General features: G+C 45.5%; 1 protein-coding gene across 2 annotated transcripts in view; it reads left to right on the forward strand.

The window, feature by feature from the left end:
* The first annotated feature begins 21413 nt into the window (after positions 1–21413).
* LOC135055377 (androgen-induced gene 1 protein-like) overlaps positions 21414–21805 on the forward strand; it is a 44136-nt gene continuing 43744 nt past the window's right edge. Inside the window, exon 1 of one of the 2 annotated variants that reach the window (XM_063959379.1) lies at positions 21414–21769. In XM_063959379.1, the coding sequence (XP_063815449.1) occupies positions 21620–21769 (150 nt within the window). In that variant the 5' untranslated portion in view covers positions 21414–21619. The remainder of the gene's footprint in view (positions 21770–21805) is intronic. The other variant, XM_063959378.1, reaches the window with a different exon arrangement.

Here is a 21805-nt window from a genome sequence, read left to right on the forward strand (position 1 = left end):
CTCTCCCCCTTTCAGGCTTGCAATGACCGCTCTTAGCGATTCCATCTTGAACTTGAACCTTTTCAGGTATATGTTCAGGGATTTTAAATTCAATATGGGCCTGACCGAACCGTCTGGTTTCGGGACTACAACATGGTCAAATAATACCCCCCTCCTTGTTGAAGGAGGGGAACCTTGACCACCACCTGTTGAAGATATCATTTGTGAATTGCAGCTAACACTGTTTCCCTCACGTGGGGGGAAGCCGGCAGGGCCGTCGGTGAGGGGGCATCTTCTCAAAGTCCATCTTGTATCCCTGAGACACAATATCTATTGCCCAGGGATCTAACAGGGAGTGAACCCACTTGTGGCTGAACTTACGAAGGCGTGCCCCCACCGGGCCTAGCTCCGCCTGTGGAGCCCCAGCGACATGCGGTGGATTTTTGTAGAGGCCGGGGAGGACTTCTGTTCCTGGGAACTAGCTGTGTTGTGCAGCTTCTTTCTTCTACCCCCGCCTCTGGCAAGAAAGGACGCACCTCAGACTTTCTTGTCTCTTTATTCGAAAGGCTGCATTTAATAATGTCGTGCTTTCCTAGGCTGTGCAGGAATATAAGGCAAAATATCAGAATTACCAGCTATAGCTGTGGAGACCAGGTCCGAGAACCCTTCTCCACACAATCCTCAGCCTTCCATATGCCTCTTAAGTCGGCATCATCTGTCCATTGCATATTCTACAGGACACGACAAGCAGAAATCGACATAGCTTTGACTTTAGGACCCAGTATACTCATGTCTCTTTGGGCATGTGTTATACATACATATCTTTAATATATATATATCTCTATATATACATATATATATCTATATGCATACTAGGGTCTCAATCTCTGCTGATAAGGTACCTGTCCACGCTGCCACAGCGCTATAAACCCATGCCGACACAATCGCCGGTCTGAGTAGTGTACCAGAATGTGCACGCTATCTGCAGGATCCCTGAGAATAGCTGTTACGTCAGGGCTACCTTTTGGGCAAACGTGACACCCTAGGGGAAGATTCCCATCATATCCTGGCCCTAGTGGGGAAAGGATACTGCCTGAGAATTCTTTGTGGGAAACTGCAGTCTCTTGTCTGGAGATTCCCGCTCTTTTTCATCATGAGAGGAGGGAAATTTACCTCAGCTTTCTTCCCCTTAAACATGTGTACCCTTGTGTCGGGGACAGATGAGTCATCAGTGATATGCAAATCATCTTTTATTACAATAATCATATATTGAATACTTTTCTGCCATTTTGGCTGTAACTTTGCATTATCGTAGTCGACACTGGAGTCAAACTCCGTGTCGATATCAGTGTCTATTATTTTGGATAGTGAGCATTGAGACTCTAAAGGTCTCTGCGACATAGGGACAGACATGGGTAGATTTCCTGTCTGTTCTCTAATCTTTTGTGCAATAAATTCACCTTAGCACTTAATTACACATATCCAAACAGGTGTCGGCGTTGTCGACGGAAACACCCTCTTACACACATATTTGCTCCATCTCCTCCTTAGGGGAGCCTTTTATCTCAGACATGTCGACACACACGTACCGACACACCACACACTCAGGGAATGCTCATCTGAAGACAATTCCTCCATAAGGCCTTTGGAGAGACAGAGAGAGAGAGTATGCCAGCACACACCCCGGCGCTATTAACCCAGGAATAACACAGTAACTTAATGTTAACCCAGTAGCTGCTGTTTATATTGATTTTTGCACCTAATTATGTGCCCCCCCCCTCTCTTTTTACCCTCTTCTACCGTGTAACTGCAGGGGAGAGACTGGGGAGCTTCCTCTCAGCGGTGCTGTGGAGAAAAAACATGGCGCTGGTGAGTGCTGAGGAAGAAGCCCCGCCCCCTCGACGGCGGGCTTCTGTCCCGCTTTCATGTACAATTTTGGCGGGGGCTCATACATATATACAGTGCCCAACTGTATATTATGCAAACTTTTGCCAAAGAGGTCTCTAATTGCAGCCCAGGCGCCCCCCCTGTGCCCTGCACCCTACAGTGACCGGAGTATGTGGGTTTAGTGTGGGAGCAATGGCGCACAGCTGCAGTGCTGTACGCTACCTCATATGAAGACTGGAGTCTTCTGCCGCCGATTTTGAAGTCTTCTTGCTTCTGTCTTCCGGCTCTGCGAGGGGGGCGGCGGCGCGGCTCCGGGATCGGACGACCATGGGTGCGATTTTGTGTACGATCCCTCTGGAGCTAATGGTGTCCAGTAGCCTAGGAAGCAGGACCTAGCTTCAGAGAGTAGGGCTGCTTCTCTCCCCTCCGTCCCACATAGCAGAGAGTCTGTTGCCAGCAGATCTCTCTGAAAATAAAAAACCTAACAAAATACTTTCTTATAGCAAGCTCAGGAGAGCTCACTAAGTAGCACCCAGCTCGTCCGGGCACAGATTCAAACTGAGGTCTGGAGGAGGGACATAGAGGGAGGAGCCAGAACACACCAGAATCCAAATTATTTCTTAAAGTGCCCTGTCTCCTGCGGAGCCCGTCTATTCCCAATGGTCCTTACGGAGTCCCCAGCATCCACTAGGACGTTAGAGAAATGTACATTCAATTATGGTACCCCTGTCAGCAGTAAAATGTGATTACCTGGAAAGGACATGGGCATACAAAGTCCTTTTCATCTAAGGCTGCATATAAATGAAGGATACAGTCCTTCCTTCTAAAAATGTGGGGGTAAACAAACAACCATCCGACCAAGAGGTATTCTGACATCAAATTAGATAAAAGACAAAACCATATATTATCTAGGTATTTTTTTTATAAAAAAAAATATATTTTTATAAAAGAGGATCACAAAATCCTAGAACTACATATGAAGTTTATATGCAGGCTAGGTGTGATATGGGAATCAATAGGACTTATAGTTTCTAATCAATCACACCTCACAGCTATGTTGTATACTCATATACCTTAAATCAGGGATGAAGAACCTTTGGCCCTCCAGCTGTTGTTGAACTACACATACCAGCATGCCCTGCTACAGTTTTGCTATTTGACCATACTAAAACTGTTGCAGGGCATGCTGGGATGTGTAGTTCAACAACAGCTGGAGGGCTGCAGGGTCCCCACCCCTGGTTTAAAAAATGGAGATTAATCTGAACACAGTACATTTTATGTAGTTATTACACAGGGGATATTATGTACAGTTATTTATACTTAAGATATGTGGGGCAGTTCTGAAATGTATCCTAAGTTAATTAACAAACCAGCCAGTCATCAGAGCCTTGGCTATGACATCATCTATGTAGGGAACCTTTTTGTTCTTGCCATACTTGGGGATCAATTCCAAGTCTGGATCATTTTCCTGCATTTCTTCTGGCAAGCATAAGTAGAGTGTTATTTTCTGTATGTTTTTCCTATTTTATTTGAAATTGCAACACGTTTGTCTATGTAATCTGTAAACCTTTTTCGTTATATCATTTCTGTAACTATGCATCGTACTACTTTGTAAATAAGTATTATTTTATTAGTCTATTTTATATATGCTATATATGTCTTGGAGGAAGCTATAAGATTGCTATGGTTACGTTATATCTATTATTTGTTGCTAGAAGCAGGTGGAGACCAGCTAACTGTCTGGTAATCTGTGTCACCAAGCCTGTACAATTGTGAGGGGTGGTATTCATGTGACCGCCGGTCAGCTGACCGACAGTCACATGACGTCCTCCACCATCCCGACGGCTCGCTATCCCGACGGTCGGCATGCCGACCAACAGGGACTATTTCCACTCGTGGGTGTCCACGACACCCATAGAGTGGGAATAGAACCCGCGGCGACCGCAGGTCGCCACCGAGCCCGCAAGGGGTTTGCTGCACTCGCCCCTTTCCCGCCAGGATCCCGGCGTCGGTATGCTGCCGGGATCCTGGCGTCGGTAAGCTGACCGGCGGTCTCCTGACCGCCGGTCAGCCGTACTACACCCATTGTGAGAGTGTTTGAGGACCTGTGCCCCATTATTTACCATGGGAGGTGGAAGTAAAGATAAGGATATGGTTCAACGAGCAGATACTAATATTTGTTGTATTACAGTATATTCGGCTCTGCCTTCACTGCATTAGGACTTGGGGATCTGCGCAATTGCAATCTTGGCAGTCAAGGCAAATCAAATTATTGGTGCTGACCATAGTTAGTGTAAACTTATGGGTACCTATTGGAGTCCCTGACACCAAGAATAAAACTTTTCTTAATACTTATTTTCTACATTGATGCTGATAAAGCTGATTATCTTTACAGGAATGAAAACTATACCTTAAACACACCTTAAACCTTTAGCCGCTGTGGCCGCTATACTTAATTCACACTACGCACCTTTTACGCTATTAGCGTAAAAGGGTTCCGTAGTGTACGGACTTTGCGTACACACGCCGCGCTGACGGTACAAAGTACTCGCAGTGCATACACACCCAGAGATACACTTAAAACCTTCTACAGCAATGCAATGCAATAATAATAATACACTTTAAACCTTAGCAGGGCAATGAGTACATGACACCAATTGTGACTAACCGCTGGGTTATGACACCACAGTGGATTATTTCTGAAAGGGGGTTTACAATACAAGTTATACACTACAATACAAGACAATATATATATAACAGAATAATGGCTACAGTCAATGTACATACGTGAGAATATTCGCGTGCGCTTCCTGGTCCAGTCCTCCGTAATCAAATAGATAACGTTGTGAGTCTTGTGGCTGGCCGGCCTGCAGCAGGCTTTATTTATACAAGTCTTCCAAAAGCAATACAATGGATACTGTTCCCTTTGTCCATTGGACACAGGGATGCACTTTTACAGTACAGGAGAGGTCATAGGTTGATTTGAAAAGGTAGGCGATGTCTTTCTCAACTGCTCTTGTGGGTGGTCTCCTCTGGATTCCCGCCGCATACATAATATACAGTAAATACAGTTTATATCTATATTCTGCTTCTGCATATAACTATCTGCAGGAACATGCGATCTTCCGCAGACCAACACCGGAATGTTTCCCTTAAAATACCCTACAGCTGGATACCAAATACCACCTTATAACCTTAGTCTGTCCCCTCTTATCCTGTAAAGGTGAATCCCTTTGTTCTGCAACCATTTAAACAGCTATAACTTTCTGATGTGGTGCAAGGAGACTATGTGTACATTGTGCACTATTTGGATTAAATATGTAATGTGTTCTGATGGCCTTCCATGCGTACACAAACTCTGCCGTAAATACCCATACCACGCGCCGATGCGCAGAACCGCGGGAGCGACCATACGCAGAGTGCGCACATGTGCACGCACTGCAGAACAAGTGCACGCGCAGTGGGCATGTGTGTGCAGTTTATACGTGCTGTGTGTTCTGCAATATTTTTAGGCTTTGACAGTCCACCCTTTGGCAGTCACCAATTACTGCCACTATCTAATCACTAAACATAAAAATATCAATATAATATCTACAGACGATTGGATGGTCGGAGGAGAGTTGTAGGCGGGAAATGTAGGACCTAGTGGGATAGTAAAAAGCATGTATGTATGAATCCATGTCTGAGGGGAATGTATCATCGTGCCGTATATGTTTTAGATAAGCTTCGAGGTATTGCGAAATATACATTAAATCCTTCTTATCCCGTATTAAGGGTCTGTAAGTGGGCTGACAAACACTACCGAGCTCTTTTCGGCTTCTTGTTCCAACAAATGGGGTGCACATTTAGTTGATGATACATGGAGGGGGAACATATGTGAGTGCTAGTATCAATTTCGTGGGTTCAACCATGAGACCCAGCCGGTCAGCTCATTACCCACAGCAGTTAGGGTAAGGTTGTGTCTCCTCCGGAACACCCACTTCAACTGCAAGATATCGTCCATCTTATGATCGATGATCTCCGTGGGGTCGTCAGTGCTGTTTGTAATATACGTACCGCACTTCACACCATACTGAGTTGCCAAAGTGACACAGTACCCACCCGTCACAGCTGTGATATAATTAAGGACCATCCTGTGCTGGATCAGTTCCGTCTTGTAAGCTTGTAACTCCCTTCCCGTATACCTGAAGGTGTCGTCATACATCTCAGTGATATTATCTATCAAGTTCGCTAGTGCATGGATATACCTATAATTTATAATTCCTTTTGCAGTACGGGTGATGTCTAATGCGACAAGGAATTGAATCCCGGTGGATTCGTGGATCAAATCAGAGGCTACGTGCTCTGTCCTATCTATGAGGTGTCTCTTGACGATGTGTTCATAGTGAGTATGAGTATAAGGAGCCTGAGTACTGCGGTGAACATCTTTCATCTTATCATGGGTTATGGTCATGACCTCTGGCAACACTCTTCCAACATAACACAATCCCTCTGAGTTCGGGGCAAGCCACTTATACGCCTTCCTCCCACATATGAAATAGGCATCATCGGGGAGAACATAGGGGACAGAATATGACATTACCATATTACAAACTTTCCAAGTGAAAAACCCAATCCCTAGTTCTCCCATCTGCTCAGTACAAGTATCAGGCTGGATGATATGAGCACAGTACCTTGGTGATACTTCTCCAACCCACATGGTCTTGCTTCCTCGAGTATACCTATACCGAAAATACCTTCCACTGTTGGCTATTTGGCGTACAAGTTCAGAGTCTATGGGTATCCTATCAGCTCTGTGCGAAAAGGCCATTGTCTGGTTATTCCACGTCACTTCCCAATTTCCCGGTTTTCGGTAATCGGAAATATTGAAACATAATAAGGATCTATCTACATGATACTGGTGGAGCTTCAAACTAGGGGGCCTAGAAATATTGAAATTTCTTGTCCACCGGTCTCCCACCCCGTAATTCGAGTACCTCATCTATTGCTAAAGGGTACGGTACTAATCCTGACTTGCTCTGACCTTGAGGTACTTGTGAGCACACCCAGCATTCTGTCTGGTTTAAGACCTTACCCACTAGTGAGTGGTAATCACTCAATGGATGACGGTCCATGTTGATATTAAGGCTGGACTGACATCTCTGGATGCACCCATCCTCGACTATGTTCTCACAATTCCTACAAATGCAATTTTCCTCAGCCAATAACCCTTCACAGTGCCTCCGAGCTCCCTGACTACCAGATCGCTTTCTGATACTCGCCTTTGCTCGAGTGATGTGTTGCTCTTGAGATTCTACAAATCCATCCCCGCCATCAGAACCCATTCCAGATCCTTTCTCGACCTCTCTGGGACCCTCACCGAAACAGACTGTCCTGGTCAACAACAGGATTAACAGGAAAACCCGGAACGCAGTCTCTTGGGGTAAGTCCATCTTGTTAAGGGAAGAGAAAGGAAACAAGAAGGGGGAGAAAGAGAAGGAGAGAAGGAGGGTAGTGGGGGATGGAGAAAATAAAAAAAAACTGGTGCGACAACCGCCTCTGGTCTTGGTGTTCTCTGCGCACAGGTGCCGTCTCAACAGTACTGCCTCTCAACCTTCCAGGAACAGACACTCCAGTGATACGATGTTCTCTACACTCTGCTCTTTGTCACGGGTTCTCTCTGGGTCAGCGACCTTTCTGTAGGGAACATAAATCTTACATTTCAATGTGTTTAACTGTTGTGTATTATCAGTTGTGTGAAGTGAACAATCTGTGGAAAGTGAAAAGAGAGGGGAAATAATAAAAAGAAAATTTGTCAGATTTGCGTTCACCATCAGGCTGTCACATCATCATGTATATCGGTATCTATGCACAGTCTCCCTTCACCAGTATTCCCATTCTCCACCCTTTGTGCATGACCAGGCACACTGATACTGGTGTCCCTATGCTGGTGAGATACTGGATTTGGACAGAGCTCTGAAAGACCGAGTAGGCATGTGACGTTTGAACTGTAATCCTGTCGGTGAACTGAGATGAAGAGGAAACTTTGAAGACAAATCACAGAGTTTAGTAACAGATAAGTTTGTAGAGGCAAAGAAGATTTTACAAAGTTTGACATCTGGATTGGGCACTATGGGGAATGATTCCCTAATCGGTCTGTTCCCCTAAAAAAAATTCTATGTGTGTTATATCTCTATTGGGACTATCCCAGCCATCAATCCAGTCTCTTGTCCATTCTAAGTTCATAGGGAACCCGGTATCTTTGAGATAATTTCCTCTACCTGTGATGGACATGCATCTAAAACAGTGAAATGCAACATTAGTCTTCGTGGGTATCTAACATATTTTGTGCTTCCTGGGTGGGAGCACTCTATATGTATACCATCTCTAACAAAACTCCTGTTAAGTTACTTAGAGGTCACTTCTGCTAGAGAGAGAAGCAGAAGTTTAGAGGCCTCCTCCTAACCCCAGTAAGTTCTGTCAAAAGGGTAAAGTTGCATTTATTCTGTTCTTCCCATTAACCGAATCTGTGTTTTTCTATACTGTATCGTGATTCCTTACTATATGTCCCTCGATCTCGTCTATGTGTTTAATAACGTGGCTTGTTTTCTCTGTCTAGGGGTCTATATTGGCTATGTGTTCTACTATACCTACAATCTCTGGCAAAATGCCCTTCCTTCCTACAAATGTAGCATGTTCTCTGTCTTTTCCAAACAGCAGGGGTCTGGGGTTTAGGCTGATGAGACTTTGGTGTAAGAGCCTGTATACTTTCAATCCTCAGCCTCTCCTCCTGTTGTTTTCTACGCCTAACAATATTCTTGTTGTGTACAATTGCGCACTCTCTAAGGCAAGCTACTGTGACTCCTCTCCAATTAGGAAAAGATGTTTGTACTCTGTCCCTTACTGTCTTATCGAGTCCGTCCATTAGCACAGAGACAGCCACCTCCCTGTAATTCGTATCGTTCCCTGTATCCGATACCCCCATGTATCTATCCATTATTTGCAGGGCCCGATGGAAATATTCAGATGTCATTTCATTTTCCCTCTGCTTTATGGAGAAAATTCTTCTCCACTTAACAGTTGTGGGGAAATACAACTCTAGTTGCCTGTTAATTTGCTCTAAGTTCTCCTGATTGTGTTTGTCAGTCATAAGACTATCCGACTCTAATCTACAATCAGTGATACATTTTTGGGTGTCAATATTAGGGGGTAGGCACGCTTTCAAAAGTATCCGCCAGTGTTTGTTTGTCGGTTCATACGCATTACCCAGATCTCTGATAAATTTCTGACATCTAGCTAAATCCTTCCGAGGGTCGGGGAATTCTGAAATGATTGATCGCAGCTCATATCTGGGCCACGGGCAATACATTGCATTATTCCTGGTGAGGACTACTCCCTGACTATCGGTTCCCCATTGGGAGTTACTGTTCCCAAGACAGGGTGTAATTCTACCATTCCGTTACTGATTTGTTTACTGTGAGGTGTTGTTGTCTCTGTGCAATGAGCTGTCTCACACTTACCGGTAGCTGTGACCTCACCAGTTCTTTCATTGGGGAATTTTGTTACTGCACTACCTGGTAGGACAGACCCCACCTGATTGTCCTGCAAAGTGACTGCTTGGAGGAGAGCTGCAATTTGGCTGGATCCTTCATCTTCCTGTGACCTATAACCTGGAAAACACTTCAAAACAGGATACATCTTGCAAAAATTAGGGTTAATACATTGTTTTTGCATACTACTATCGTTTACGGATATATCATTGACTGTAGCCATCTCTTCCCCTTCGACCTGTGTCGACACTGGTGTGTTTGTGTTCTCATTCCCACTAGGTTTTGAACCAGTTTTGCGAATTTGTTCTCTTTGCATATCCCCCTCCTGTTGCCATAATTTTAAACAATCATTATGTCTAATCCTTTGTTTTCTGGATTTTTGAAGACATATTTTACTGCTTACATTCTGCAGTACCTCTGGTTCAAAGCTGCCCACCTTAGGGAATGGTTCCCTATCTTTGTCATTCACACGTTCCCATTCAGACAAAAAGTCTTCAATACTTTTTCCTTTAAACTCCGCTGACCCCATGGGCCGCGTCTCTACAACCTGAACCCTGGTTAAACGTCCCTTACTTGAGCAACTGGCTCCCATAATTGTGGGCCTTTTCCCACAAACACCAAAATACTCAATATAAGGTAACGGTGAAAGTTCCCCGAGCGCTCTTCACCCGCTCACCGCCCACATTGGCTACCATACACTGTCGATAGCGAAGGCAATGTACCCAACTTAGGGCCCTATGTGACCTATATTTACTGGAAGTTTTTAGGAATAACTTACCCTTTCCAGTAAAGTATCGGCCGTTGGAGATATTCCTGAGAGAGACCAGCGAAAACTCCCTATGCACTTTATTATACACAAATCACGCTTGCGTATGTTCTATACAGCGCTGATTATACCACGATTTTACGCAAAAGCTCGTAAAAAGGATATCACGTTGCGCTATATATCGCACCCACAAACGCGCGGTCCAATCGCACAGCGTATAGGTACTTGTTACTTATCTGCCGTACGACCACTGGAATCGATTTTCAGGCTGCGAAACCTCAGCCGGAGCGTATAAAAAAAAAACTATATGGGTCACAACACTTCACAATTCCCTACCACGCTCCTGTGTAAGTCTCCTCACGACTTACGTATTAAACCTTATATTAACGTGAGTCAGCCGCCTCACGCCACCAAGTCTCCACTCACTTGATGTACCACACACCGAGATTCCAAATTCCGTGGTTCAAATTTCCACTCGCTCCTGCGTTCGCTCACTCAATTACACTTTGGTTTTTCTGTACAGAAAATTATCTTTCATTCAGACAAGCAGCTTTACTCCCAGAGGCAATACAGTAAATAAGGGTTTTATACTAAACTTTGGAAGCTGGGCAATCTTGTGTTATTGTAGCGTGGCTACTGTCTCACCTTTAAACTAAACGAACTATTGTGTAATTTGTACTTAGCGACCGTATTCTTACGCAATTTGCGTAAACACGCGACCGTGCTTACACCGCGTGTGCAGTTCCGTACCTTGTCCGAGACACGTGTACAAAACCGTAGGTCCGCAATAGCACAAATCATACAATTTCTATAAATGTGAGCAATATTAACTATAATTGCTCACTTAACACGCCACACAGTTTCTTTTCTGTATAAACCTTTATAACTAGGCCAGACTGCGTTTGTGTTTTACACTTACTTCCTTAATATTTATATTACGAATCTAGTAATCTGAATGTTATGGCAACAATGTGGGAGAGTATGCACAGAGTATGGGTGTACGCTTTTGTTGTGTACGCATTTGGCGCCAAAAATAAATTCACAGATTTTAAATAGCTTTTTTTTTCCTGCTTACCTTACGAGTTCTTACCAGCATCCCTACAAACCATACAGAGCAGATATCATCTAATCAGCAATTAAGTAGGGTTTTCAGTTTATCCACCGACCAAGAAAAGGATACGTAGGATACCTTCTGTCCACCCTTATGCTGATAGATTATGTCTGCTTGTGACCTGTTAAGCAGTAAAAATGTGGAAAATCGGACGATGCCCCCAATTGATAAAGCTGATTATCTTTACAGGAATGAAAACTATACCTTAAACACACCTTAAACCTTTAGCCGCTGTGGCCGCTATACTTAATTCACACTATGCACCTTTTACGCTATTAGCGTAAAAGGGTTCCGTAGTGTACGGACTTTGCGTACACACGCCGCGCTGACGGTACAAAGTACTCGCAGTGCATACACACCCAGAGATACACTTAAAACCTTCTACAGCAATGCAATACAATAATAATAATAATACACTTTAAACCTTAGCAGGGCAATGAGTACACGACACCAATTGTGATTAACCGCTGGGTTCCGACACCACAGTGGATTATTTCTGAAAGGGGGTTTACAATACAAATTATACACTACAATACAAGACAATATATATAACAGAATAATGGCTACAGTCAATGTACATACGTGAGAATATTCGCGTGCACTTACTGGTCCAGTCCTTCGTAATCAAATAGATAACGTTGTGAGTCTTGTGGCTGGCCGGCCTGCAGCAGGCTTTATTTATACAAGTCTTCCAAAAGCAATACAATGGATACTGTTCCCTTTGTCCATTGGACACAGGGATGCACTTTTATAATACAGGAGAGGTCATAGGTTGATTTGAAAAGGTAGGCGATGTCTTTCTCAACTGCTCTTGTGGGTGGTCTCCTCTGGATTCCCGCCGCATACATAATATACAGTAAATACAGTTTATATCTATATTCTGCTTCTGCACATAACTATCCGCAGGAACATGCGATCTTCCGCAGACCAACACCGGAATGTTTCCCTTAAAATACCCTGCAGCTGGATACCAAATACCACCTTATAACCTTAGTCTGTCCCCTCTTATCCTGTAAAGGTGAATCCCTTTGTTCTGCAACCATTTAAACAGCTATAACTTTCTGATGTGGTGCAAGGAGACTATGTGTACATTGTGCACTATTTGGATTAAATATGTAATGTGTTCTGATGGCCCTCCATGCGTACACAAACTCTGCCGTAAATACCCATACCACGCGCCGATGCGCAGGACCGCGGGAGCGACCATACGCAAAGTGCGTACATGTGCACGCACTGCAGAACATGTGCACGCGCAGTGGGCATGTGTGTGCAGTTTATACGTGCTGTGTGTTCTGCAATATTTTTCGACTTTGACAATGCGTAATAAATAATGTCCAAAAGAAAGGAGTTATTGCAGATGATAGCACTAGCAAAGGGGAAAAAAAATTGCTGGGAAAAACATTTTGTAAGCCAATACAAGCCATTCCATAACATATTTTTTGGTGTCAGATCAACTTGAGATTTTGATGACTGTTTTGAGTCTTTGCTATAGTCTGTTTCCCACAACTTTTAAATGAAAGCTATGATAATTTTGAAATAAAATCCTTGTAACCTGGCATTTGAATTAGCCATAAAATAAGCACATGGTATTATCAAAGCTTCCATATAGATGCAAAACTGGTCAGAGACTGGGATTCACCTGCTATTTCTGTTCTCCTTCATCTCCATGGTTGGGTTGGCAATTGATTATCCAGGCCATTCAACAGCAATACAGGACTGGGCAATCAGCATATGGATATTTCAGCAGCCACATAAGCACATTGGCCCTCATTCCGAGTTGATCGCTCGTTGCCGATTTTCGCAGCGCAGCGATCATGTAAAAAAAACTGCAAAACTGCGCATGCGGGACGTACTTTCACACAAAAGTATGTAGTTTTACACAAGTTCTAGCGACTCTTTTCCGTCGCTCTATTGATCGGTGAGTTATTGACAGGAAGTGGGTGTTTCTGGGTGGTAACTGACCGTTTTCCGGGAGCGTGATAAAAAACGCAGGCGTGTCAGGTGAAAACGCAGGCGTGCCTGGGGAAATGGGGGAGTGGCAGGCCGAACGCAGGGCGTGTTTGTGACGTCAAAGCAGGAACTAAACAGACTGAAGTGATCGCAAGGAAGGAGTAGGTCTGAAGCCACTCTGAATCTGCATGAAAAAATTTCTGCACTGTTCTGCTAACCTTTCGGTCGCACTTCTGCTAAGCTTATATACACTCCCAGAGGGTCGGCGGCTTATCGTTTGCACTGCTGCTAAAAGCAGCTAGCGAGCGATCAACTCGTAATGAGGGCCATTATTTGCGGTCTACTCTCTGGTCAATGAACTGCACAATAACCTGGATCCCAGAGGAGCATCAAACAGGACTGCACAACTAAAGAATGTAAGATCTTCAGTATAAGAGCACCTGAGCAACTCCAGAATTGACTAGTAATTAATCTCCACCGGGGCCGATGCAAGGTCTCTCTGCACCCTAGACAAAGCTTCAGCCTAGTGCCCCTTAACCCGCAAACCCCACCACTACAATCTCTCAGAGGGGAGATGTAGGTGGCTACTAGGTGAGCTGTGGTGAATTGCATCATTATACATATACAGAGAAAAGGGACAACATAATGATTTTTAAAGTGAAACTTTTGTGACCTTGTTCACAATATACATTCACTATCAAATCCTTGAGTGACAACCATTATATCTGCCTATGTATACATGCTAGCTGCCATGTTAGGAATGTGTAGAACACTATGGCCAACTTCACACACACACACACACATATATATATATATATATATATATATATAGCATAGGATAGATGACTGCCACTCCTCGTCCAATGTAGACTCGCCAATTGCCTCGGTGTCGGCAATAAACATACAGTAGAACAACAAAGAGGAGCACGGCACTCACCGGACTTCCAAATTAAGCATACTGAAAACAGGATAATTACTGTAATATAACGTGTCCCATTGTCATTTATCTATGGCTTTTTATGTTTAGATGTGGTTTCTATGGTTACTGGTCCGCCCCCTATGCTGCTGGCTGGACGTTGGTGACGTCTCTGCGTCTGCCCCCGGATGTACTGGGAAGGCTGTGGCTGACGTGGTGTATCGTTTGTGAGCAAGCGATCACCATGGTTACCGGCTCCGCCTCCCCGCTGCCACACTGCGTGACGTAGTCACGTCCGTACCCAGAAGTGCTGGGAGATGCCGGGAGCACCATGCACTGATTTTTATAAAGGTAAGGTTTGTTTTTCGTATCATTGTCCTGACGAAAGGTGCTAAATAAAGGCATTGTCAATATATATACTGTATATTTATTGTGGCAGGAACAGCAATATGTCACCTGTTTAAATGTGTAACAGCAGTTGAACATAAATCCAGTCCAGGTTTTCTGTAAGGTCAGAGATGAAACTAGGTGATTAGTAGCATCTGTTAGCTAGTCTTAAAAATACACAGGGATAATGCTCCTGATGCTGGACAAGCTGGCCAGGTGATAGACTGGGGGTATGGGGTTATGGTAGGAGCCATTAGAGTCTGTACCATTTTTGATTGGCAGAACATGGAATGTTATGCTGTGACCTGTAACCTGCTATGAACTGCTGTTACACTATATGAGTGCCCTAACCTTGTTTAAGAAGAATAACTCGGCTATTTGAATTTTACCCAGTGTATGTGATCCTTGTTACATTTGGTGCCTGAACAGGGACCACATTGCTGGACGCTACTACCAGCAAAGGACCCGGGATTAAATTGAGTCTGAGTTGCACTAATAGCATCTGGTTGAGGAAGTGGGCAAGTCTGCCCTTAAACTACAGCTTTTTCGCAGCTTAACAAAATGATTTACTTCTATATGTGGCTTGGAGGCTAGGAATGTTGTGGTGATTTGCAGATTGAGTGGCCAGTGCGACAGAAAAAGTGCATATAAAAAGGAGATTTATGGTAGACTTACCGTGGTTAAATCTCTTTCTGCGAGTTACACTGGATTCCACAGGGAATAACATCGGTGTGTAGAGTTGGATCTTGATCCGAGGCACCAACAGGCTAAAGTTTTGACTGTTCCCAGGATGCATTGCACCGCCTTCTCTATAACCCCGCCTCCAGGCATTGGAGCTCAGTTTCGTTAACCAGTCCAATGCAGTAGCAGGTAAAAGAGACGGTAGATGTTAGTCACATAGAACCACATTCTCACGACAGGAGAAGGGACCAGCGGCTAATGCCATACAAACCCAAAGAAGCTAAGTGCGTCAGGGTGGGTGCTCTGTGGAATCCAGTGTACCTCGTAGAAAGAGATTTAACCATGGTAAGTCTACCATAAATCTCTTTTCTGCAATGGGGTACACTGGTATTCCACAGGGAATAACATCGGGGATGTCTGAAAGCAGTTCCTCATGGGAGGGGACGCATTATAGCGGGTACAAGAACCCAGCATCCAAAGGAAGCATCCTGGGAGGTGGAAGTATCAAAGGAATAGAACCTGATGAACATGTTAACAGAGGACCATGTAGCTGCCTTGCACAACTGTTCAGCGGACGCACCTTGGTGGGCCGCCCAAGAAGGTCCAACAGACCGAGTAGAATGGGCATTCATAGCAGCAGGAGCTGGGAGTCTGCTTATTCGCAGGCCAGACACGTTTGTGAAAACCAAAAAGTACAAAAAGGGTATCTGACCTCCTGAGGGAGGCAGTCCTCTCTACGTAAATACGGAGAGCCTGTACCACATCCAAAGACCGCTCGATGGACAAACCAGAAGAGATAAAGGCCGGAACCACAATCTCTTGGTTAAGATGAAAAGATAATACCATCTTAGGTAGATAACCAGGGCAAGTTCGAAGAACTGCCCGGTCACGGTGAAAAATCAGAAAGGGTGGATGACAGGACAAAGCGCCTATGTCCGACACCCTCCTAGCAGAGGCAATAGCCAATAAAAACACAACCTTAAGTGTGAGACATTTAAGATCTACAGACTCAAGAAGTTCAAATGGAGACTCTTGCAGGGCATTTAAGACAACAGAGAGATCCCATGGAGCCACAGGAGGGACATAGGGAGGCTGAATCCTTAAAACACCCTGAGTGAAAGTATGAACGTCAGGAACAGACGCAATTTTCCTCTGAAACCACACCGGCAAGGCAGATATATGAAAATTGAGGGAGACCAGACGAAGGCCTAAATCTAGGCCTTGTTGCAAAAAAGCCAAAAGCCTAGAAGTTCTGAAGGAATAGGCATCATAATTCTTAGCAGCACACCATGTGAAATAAGAATGCCAGACCCTGTACTAAATCCGTGCAGAAGCCTGCTTGCGGGCCTTCAACATAGTTTGAATAACCACCTCAGAGAATCCCTTGGCCCTCAGGAGTGAAACTTCAAGAGCCATGCTGTCAAAACCAGTCTGGCCAGGTAAGGATAGACACAAGGGTCCTGAACGAAGAGGTCTCAGCATTGAGGAAGTAGAAGAGGACAATCTATCGATAGACCCTGCAAGTCTGCGAACCAATGCCGTCTGGGCTACGCTGGAGCGACGAGAATTAGTATTCCTCTTTCTTGCTTGAACTTCTGAAGTAACCTGGGCAGGAGTGACACTGGAGGGAACACATATGGCAGCGGAAAGTTCCATGGAATTGACAGTGCGTCCACGAACGCTGCTTGAGGATCACTTGTTCTTGATCTAAAGACCGGAACCTTGTGATTGTGTCGAGACACCATCAGGTCTTCGTCTGGTAGGCCCCACTTGTCCACTAGCAGTTGAAAGACTTCCTGATGAAGACTCCACTCTCCGGCGTGAACGTCCTGACAGCTGAGGAAATCAGCTTCCCAGTTGAGGACTCCGGGGATGAACACTGCCAATATTGCTGGCAGATGGCGTTCTGCACAACGTGGATTTTTGATAATTTCCTCATTGACATTCAGCTTCGAGCGCCGCCTTGATGATTTATGTACGCCACCACGGTGGCGTTGTCTGATTGTACTTGAACAGACCTGTTCTGTACTCGAGGCAGGACCATTGTCAATGCATTGAACACCACCCGCAATTCCAGAATGTTTATTGGGAGGAGAGACTCCTCCTTGGTCCACCGACCCTGGAGAGAGTGTTGCCCCAACACCGCACTCCAACTCCGCAGACTGGCATCCGTTGTCAGGAAGACCCTGTTGGAGATCCAGAAGGGACGGCTCCTGCTCAACTGTTGGTCCTGTAGCCACCAGCTCAGTGACAGACAAACCTCTGGAGTAAAGGAGATCATTTGAGACCTGATCCGATGAGGCAGGCCATCCCACTTGGAAAGGATTAACCTCTGCAGAGGGCGGGAATGAAATTGAGCGTACTCTACCATGTCGAAAGCAGACACCATGAGGCCTAGTACTTGCATCGCCGAGTGTATCGACACTCTTGGGCGAGAGAGGAAATATCTGATCCTGTCCTGAAGTTTCAGGACTTTCTCTGTAGACAAAAACAATCGTTGGCTGTGTGTCTCCAGTATTGCCACCAGGTGCACCATGCTTCGAGCAGGGACCAGCGAGGACTTTTTCCAGCTGATGAGCCACCCGTGGACTTGTAAGGATTGGACCGTCAGGTCCAGATGACTGAGGAGAACCTCTGGGGCGTTCGCCAGGATCAGCAAGTCATCCAGATATGGCAGGATCCTGATTCCCTGACGGCGAAGAAGAGCCGTCATCACGACCATGACCTTGATGAAAATCCGGGGGGCCGTGGCCAATCCAAAAGGCAGTGCCTGGAATTGATAATGTAGGTTGCCAATAGCAAACCGCAGATATTGCTGATGCGACATGGCAATAGGTATGTGCAGGTAAGCATCCTGTATGTCCAGGGATACCATATAGTCTTGGGTTCCATGGCCAGCACTATAGAACGCAGAGTTTCCATATGGAATTTGGATACTCTCACAAACTTGTTCAATGATTTGAGGTTGAGTATAGGCCTGAAAGACCCATTTGGCTTCAGAACTAGAAACAGCGTCGAATAGTATCCCCTGCCTCTCTGAGACAGAGGTACCGGCACTACCACTCCTGTATCCAGGAGGGATTGTACAAACAAGTGTAGAGCTTGCGCTTTTAACTGATCCACAGGGATAACCGTTGTGCAAAACTGGCGAGGGGGACATCTCTTGAAAGAGATTGCGTACCCGTGAGAGACAACTTCCGGCGTCCAAAGTGGTCTTTAACTAGGCCTGGGCGAACTGCAGAAGTTGGCCTCCCACCCTGGGGTCCCATCATGAGGTGTCATGCAGCAGGCTTGTCTTGTTTGGAAGCAGGCTGACGGGCGGCCCAGGATTGTTTGGATTTAGGCTTAGTGGTTTTGGAAGCATGAGCCTGTCGCAGATATACCTGACCCTTTGCTTTCCCTGGAGGTTGAAAAGAACGAAAGGTGGTACTCTTAGCCTTCGGAGCAGAAGGATTAACATTTGGGAGACAAGCAGTCTTGTCAGCAATTAGTTACAATCTTGTTCAGATCCTCCCCAAATAGGATGTCTCCCTTAAAAGGGAGCACCTCCAAGGTCACATAATTCGATGAGCCAGGATAGACGTAGTAGATGCCTTGGCCGCCATTACACCTGCATCAGAGGCCACTTCCTGAATATAATGGGAGGCTGTGGTAATATATGATAGATATTGTTTTGCAGTGTCAGAAAATTTCAGAGGCAGGTCATCCTCAATTGCCTGAACCCATGCTTCAATTCCTTTCGCAGCCCAGGAGGCTACCATAGTGGGTCTATGTACCGCACAGTAAGGGAGCAAATAGACTTCAGGCATCCCTCCACATGCTTATCCATCGGTTCCTTCAGTGAGGTGACAGTGGTGACACCACAAGACGGGCGACATGAGAGTCCACCGGCGGTGGAGTTTCCCACTTGTTACTCAACTCTGCAGGGATAGGATAACGAGCTAGCATCTTTTTAGACAGGGAAAATGTATTTCCTGGAGACGTCCAGGATTCCTGACGTATGTCAATTAAATAGTCAGAATGTGGTAAGACTACTTTAGCAACCTTCTGAAGTTTGAACTTGACAGGTTTCTTAGACGCAGCAGTAGGCTTAACGTCATCACCTATTTAAAGAATTAGCTTAATAGCCTCCAGTAGGTCAGGAACATCAACCTGGGTTGTAGATTCCTCATCAGAAGCAACTGTATCAGTGTCTGACGGATCAGTATATTCCCCAACCTCATAGGAAAAATTATCAGACATATTAGTGGATTGTGAGGAAGAAATGGCCCGTTTAGATGACCCCTTGGTCCCAGAGGGGCGTGGGATAGACTTTTGTCTAACCAAGATTGATTTAATTGTTGTAATTGGGTAGGCAGAGTATCCGCCCAGGGACAATAAGTGGCTGCAATGGCACTGGAGGTCCCACAGGGGGGCGTAAGACGTGTCACAAGTGTACTCAGCATACTTGAGAACGCTGCCCAAGGTGGGTCCTGATTGACCACAGGTGCTGCAGGTTAACTGGGTGTATGGCACTCAGCGCCTGAAGCAGCAGCTAAAACCGCCCCCTCAGGTAAATCCGTTGCACCATAACTGAAGGATGCAGAAGCGTCCGCGGATTTCCCGCGCTGTGTGCTGAGGAGGTGATGGAGCCGCAGCACAGAATGTCAACCTGACATAAATAGTGCTGCGGCTCTTGAAGTCTTCTAAAAAAAAGGGACTGACAAAGTGAATCCACAGGCGATGAATGTCTAGCGAGGAAGATTGTAGTGGTGAGAGGCTCTTTTTGGTAAGATCAGTAAGAAGACTACTTCAATAATCAATGCGAGAGATAATAAGAGCATGGATTAGAGCTTTTGCTGTGTCTTGGGCATATTTTGGATATGCTGAATGTGGGGAACAAAGGACAACTCAGAGTCAAGGATGACACCTAGGAAGCGAACTTGTGGGGTAGGATCAGGGCCGGATTATGGAAGGTGGGGGCCCCGGGCAACAAACGTGTGGGGGCCCCCACTACTAAACTTGCTGGGAGACACCCCCCCCCTACTAAAATTGCTGGTGGGAGACCCCCCGTGGGTAAACGCAGTGCCCCCCACCAACGCGTATACACACACACATCAATTGCTGCCACAGATTACCCGCCTCCCCAACATACACACACTCACTCACTCACCATGGTCGGTGACAGCAGCACACGCCGGCGACTCAGTCAGTGTCTCGCGGGATAGTGAAGGGAAATCCCAGAGACACTGATTGAGACGCCGGCGTGTCCTGAATACGGAGCTCCTCAGTGGCCGCGGGAGACTATTTCAATATAAAAAGCAGGGGTCTGTGGGGGCCCTTAATGTGTGTGGGCCCCGGGACGGCCGCTCATGTTGCCCCTCCCATAATCCAGCTCTGGGTAGGATCAATTGTTGAGTTCTCAACAGTGATAGAGATATCAGGCTGGTACCTACAATTGGTCGGTGGAAATATAATCAATTCTGTTTTGGAAATATTAAGTTTGAGGTGGCGAGATGACATCCAAGATGAAACGGCAGAATGGCATTCAGTGACACAAACCAATACAGATGGTGACAAATCTGGGGTGGATAGGTAGATTAGCAGATTTGTAATTGATAGCTGCAGGTGTCGGAATGGTCAGTGCCACTGACTTCATAAATTGCCCCTGCACATTGGCGTCCTATCTTGTAGATAGCAGCGCCGATATAGACAGGGATGCGTCATACAGCGCACATCTCCTCCTTCATACATGGGAGTGAAGCGGGATCTGCACACATAACAGCGCTGATAACGCTAATTCCCCATAATAATCGTTCTTACATCTACACCTCTGTTACATATATTTGCAAATATATGACTAAAAAGCCACCAGACATTTCACGGCGCCTCTCATATGGTGGTCCTAAAATTACATCATTTTTGCATTGCTTTTCTACATGATAATAGCGCATACATTTATATATTTCTAAATTGAGAGATAACTTATCTGGAGGCAGTACCAGCAAGCCCTCCAACTACTGTTCCTATGCATGCTTCTCAGAAATGACCATGGGATCAGTATTTGGAGGGCATGCTGGTCTTTGTAGTACCATAACACTTATCCCTGTTTCCTGTTAAAAACATGAACTAAATACCAGCACCTGGGATTATTTGATAGAAAATGTTGCTTCTCTCTTCTACAGAAATAGAATGTGACTGAGTGTCATACGTCAATTTTTAGTCTCCGGAAAAATGGCCGCCGCCGGGCTACATGGAGAACAGCAAGGGAAAACAACTCTATAGCCACGTTTTCTTCTCTGTCTGGACTTTGATCCGTGTACACAACACAAACACACCTCTATATTACCCTGCTGCCGACTCAGCTTTGAGTGAGTGTTACACGGTGACCCGCTCCTTCCGTCAGGAGGTAGTGCGTGTCTGCCCCTACCAACATGGCGGCGCTGGGGTTTGTTCTTCATCTGGCATTTTTGGCTTGGAATGTATTCGGCGTTTATCAGAATGTGGCGTTCACTAGTTCGTCCCTGGAACATGGGGCTCACACATACGGGGGCAGGTGGAAATACCTGACCTTTATTAACCAGGTGAGACACTGTGGCTCTCTTTAGTTTACATGCCTG

Source organism: Pseudophryne corroboree, chromosome 3, assembly GCF_028390025.1.
Source record: "Pseudophryne corroboree isolate aPseCor3 chromosome 3, aPseCor3.hap2, whole genome shotgun sequence".
In the NCBI taxonomy this organism is placed as follows: Eukaryota; Metazoa; Chordata; class Amphibia; order Anura; family Myobatrachidae; genus Pseudophryne; species Pseudophryne corroboree.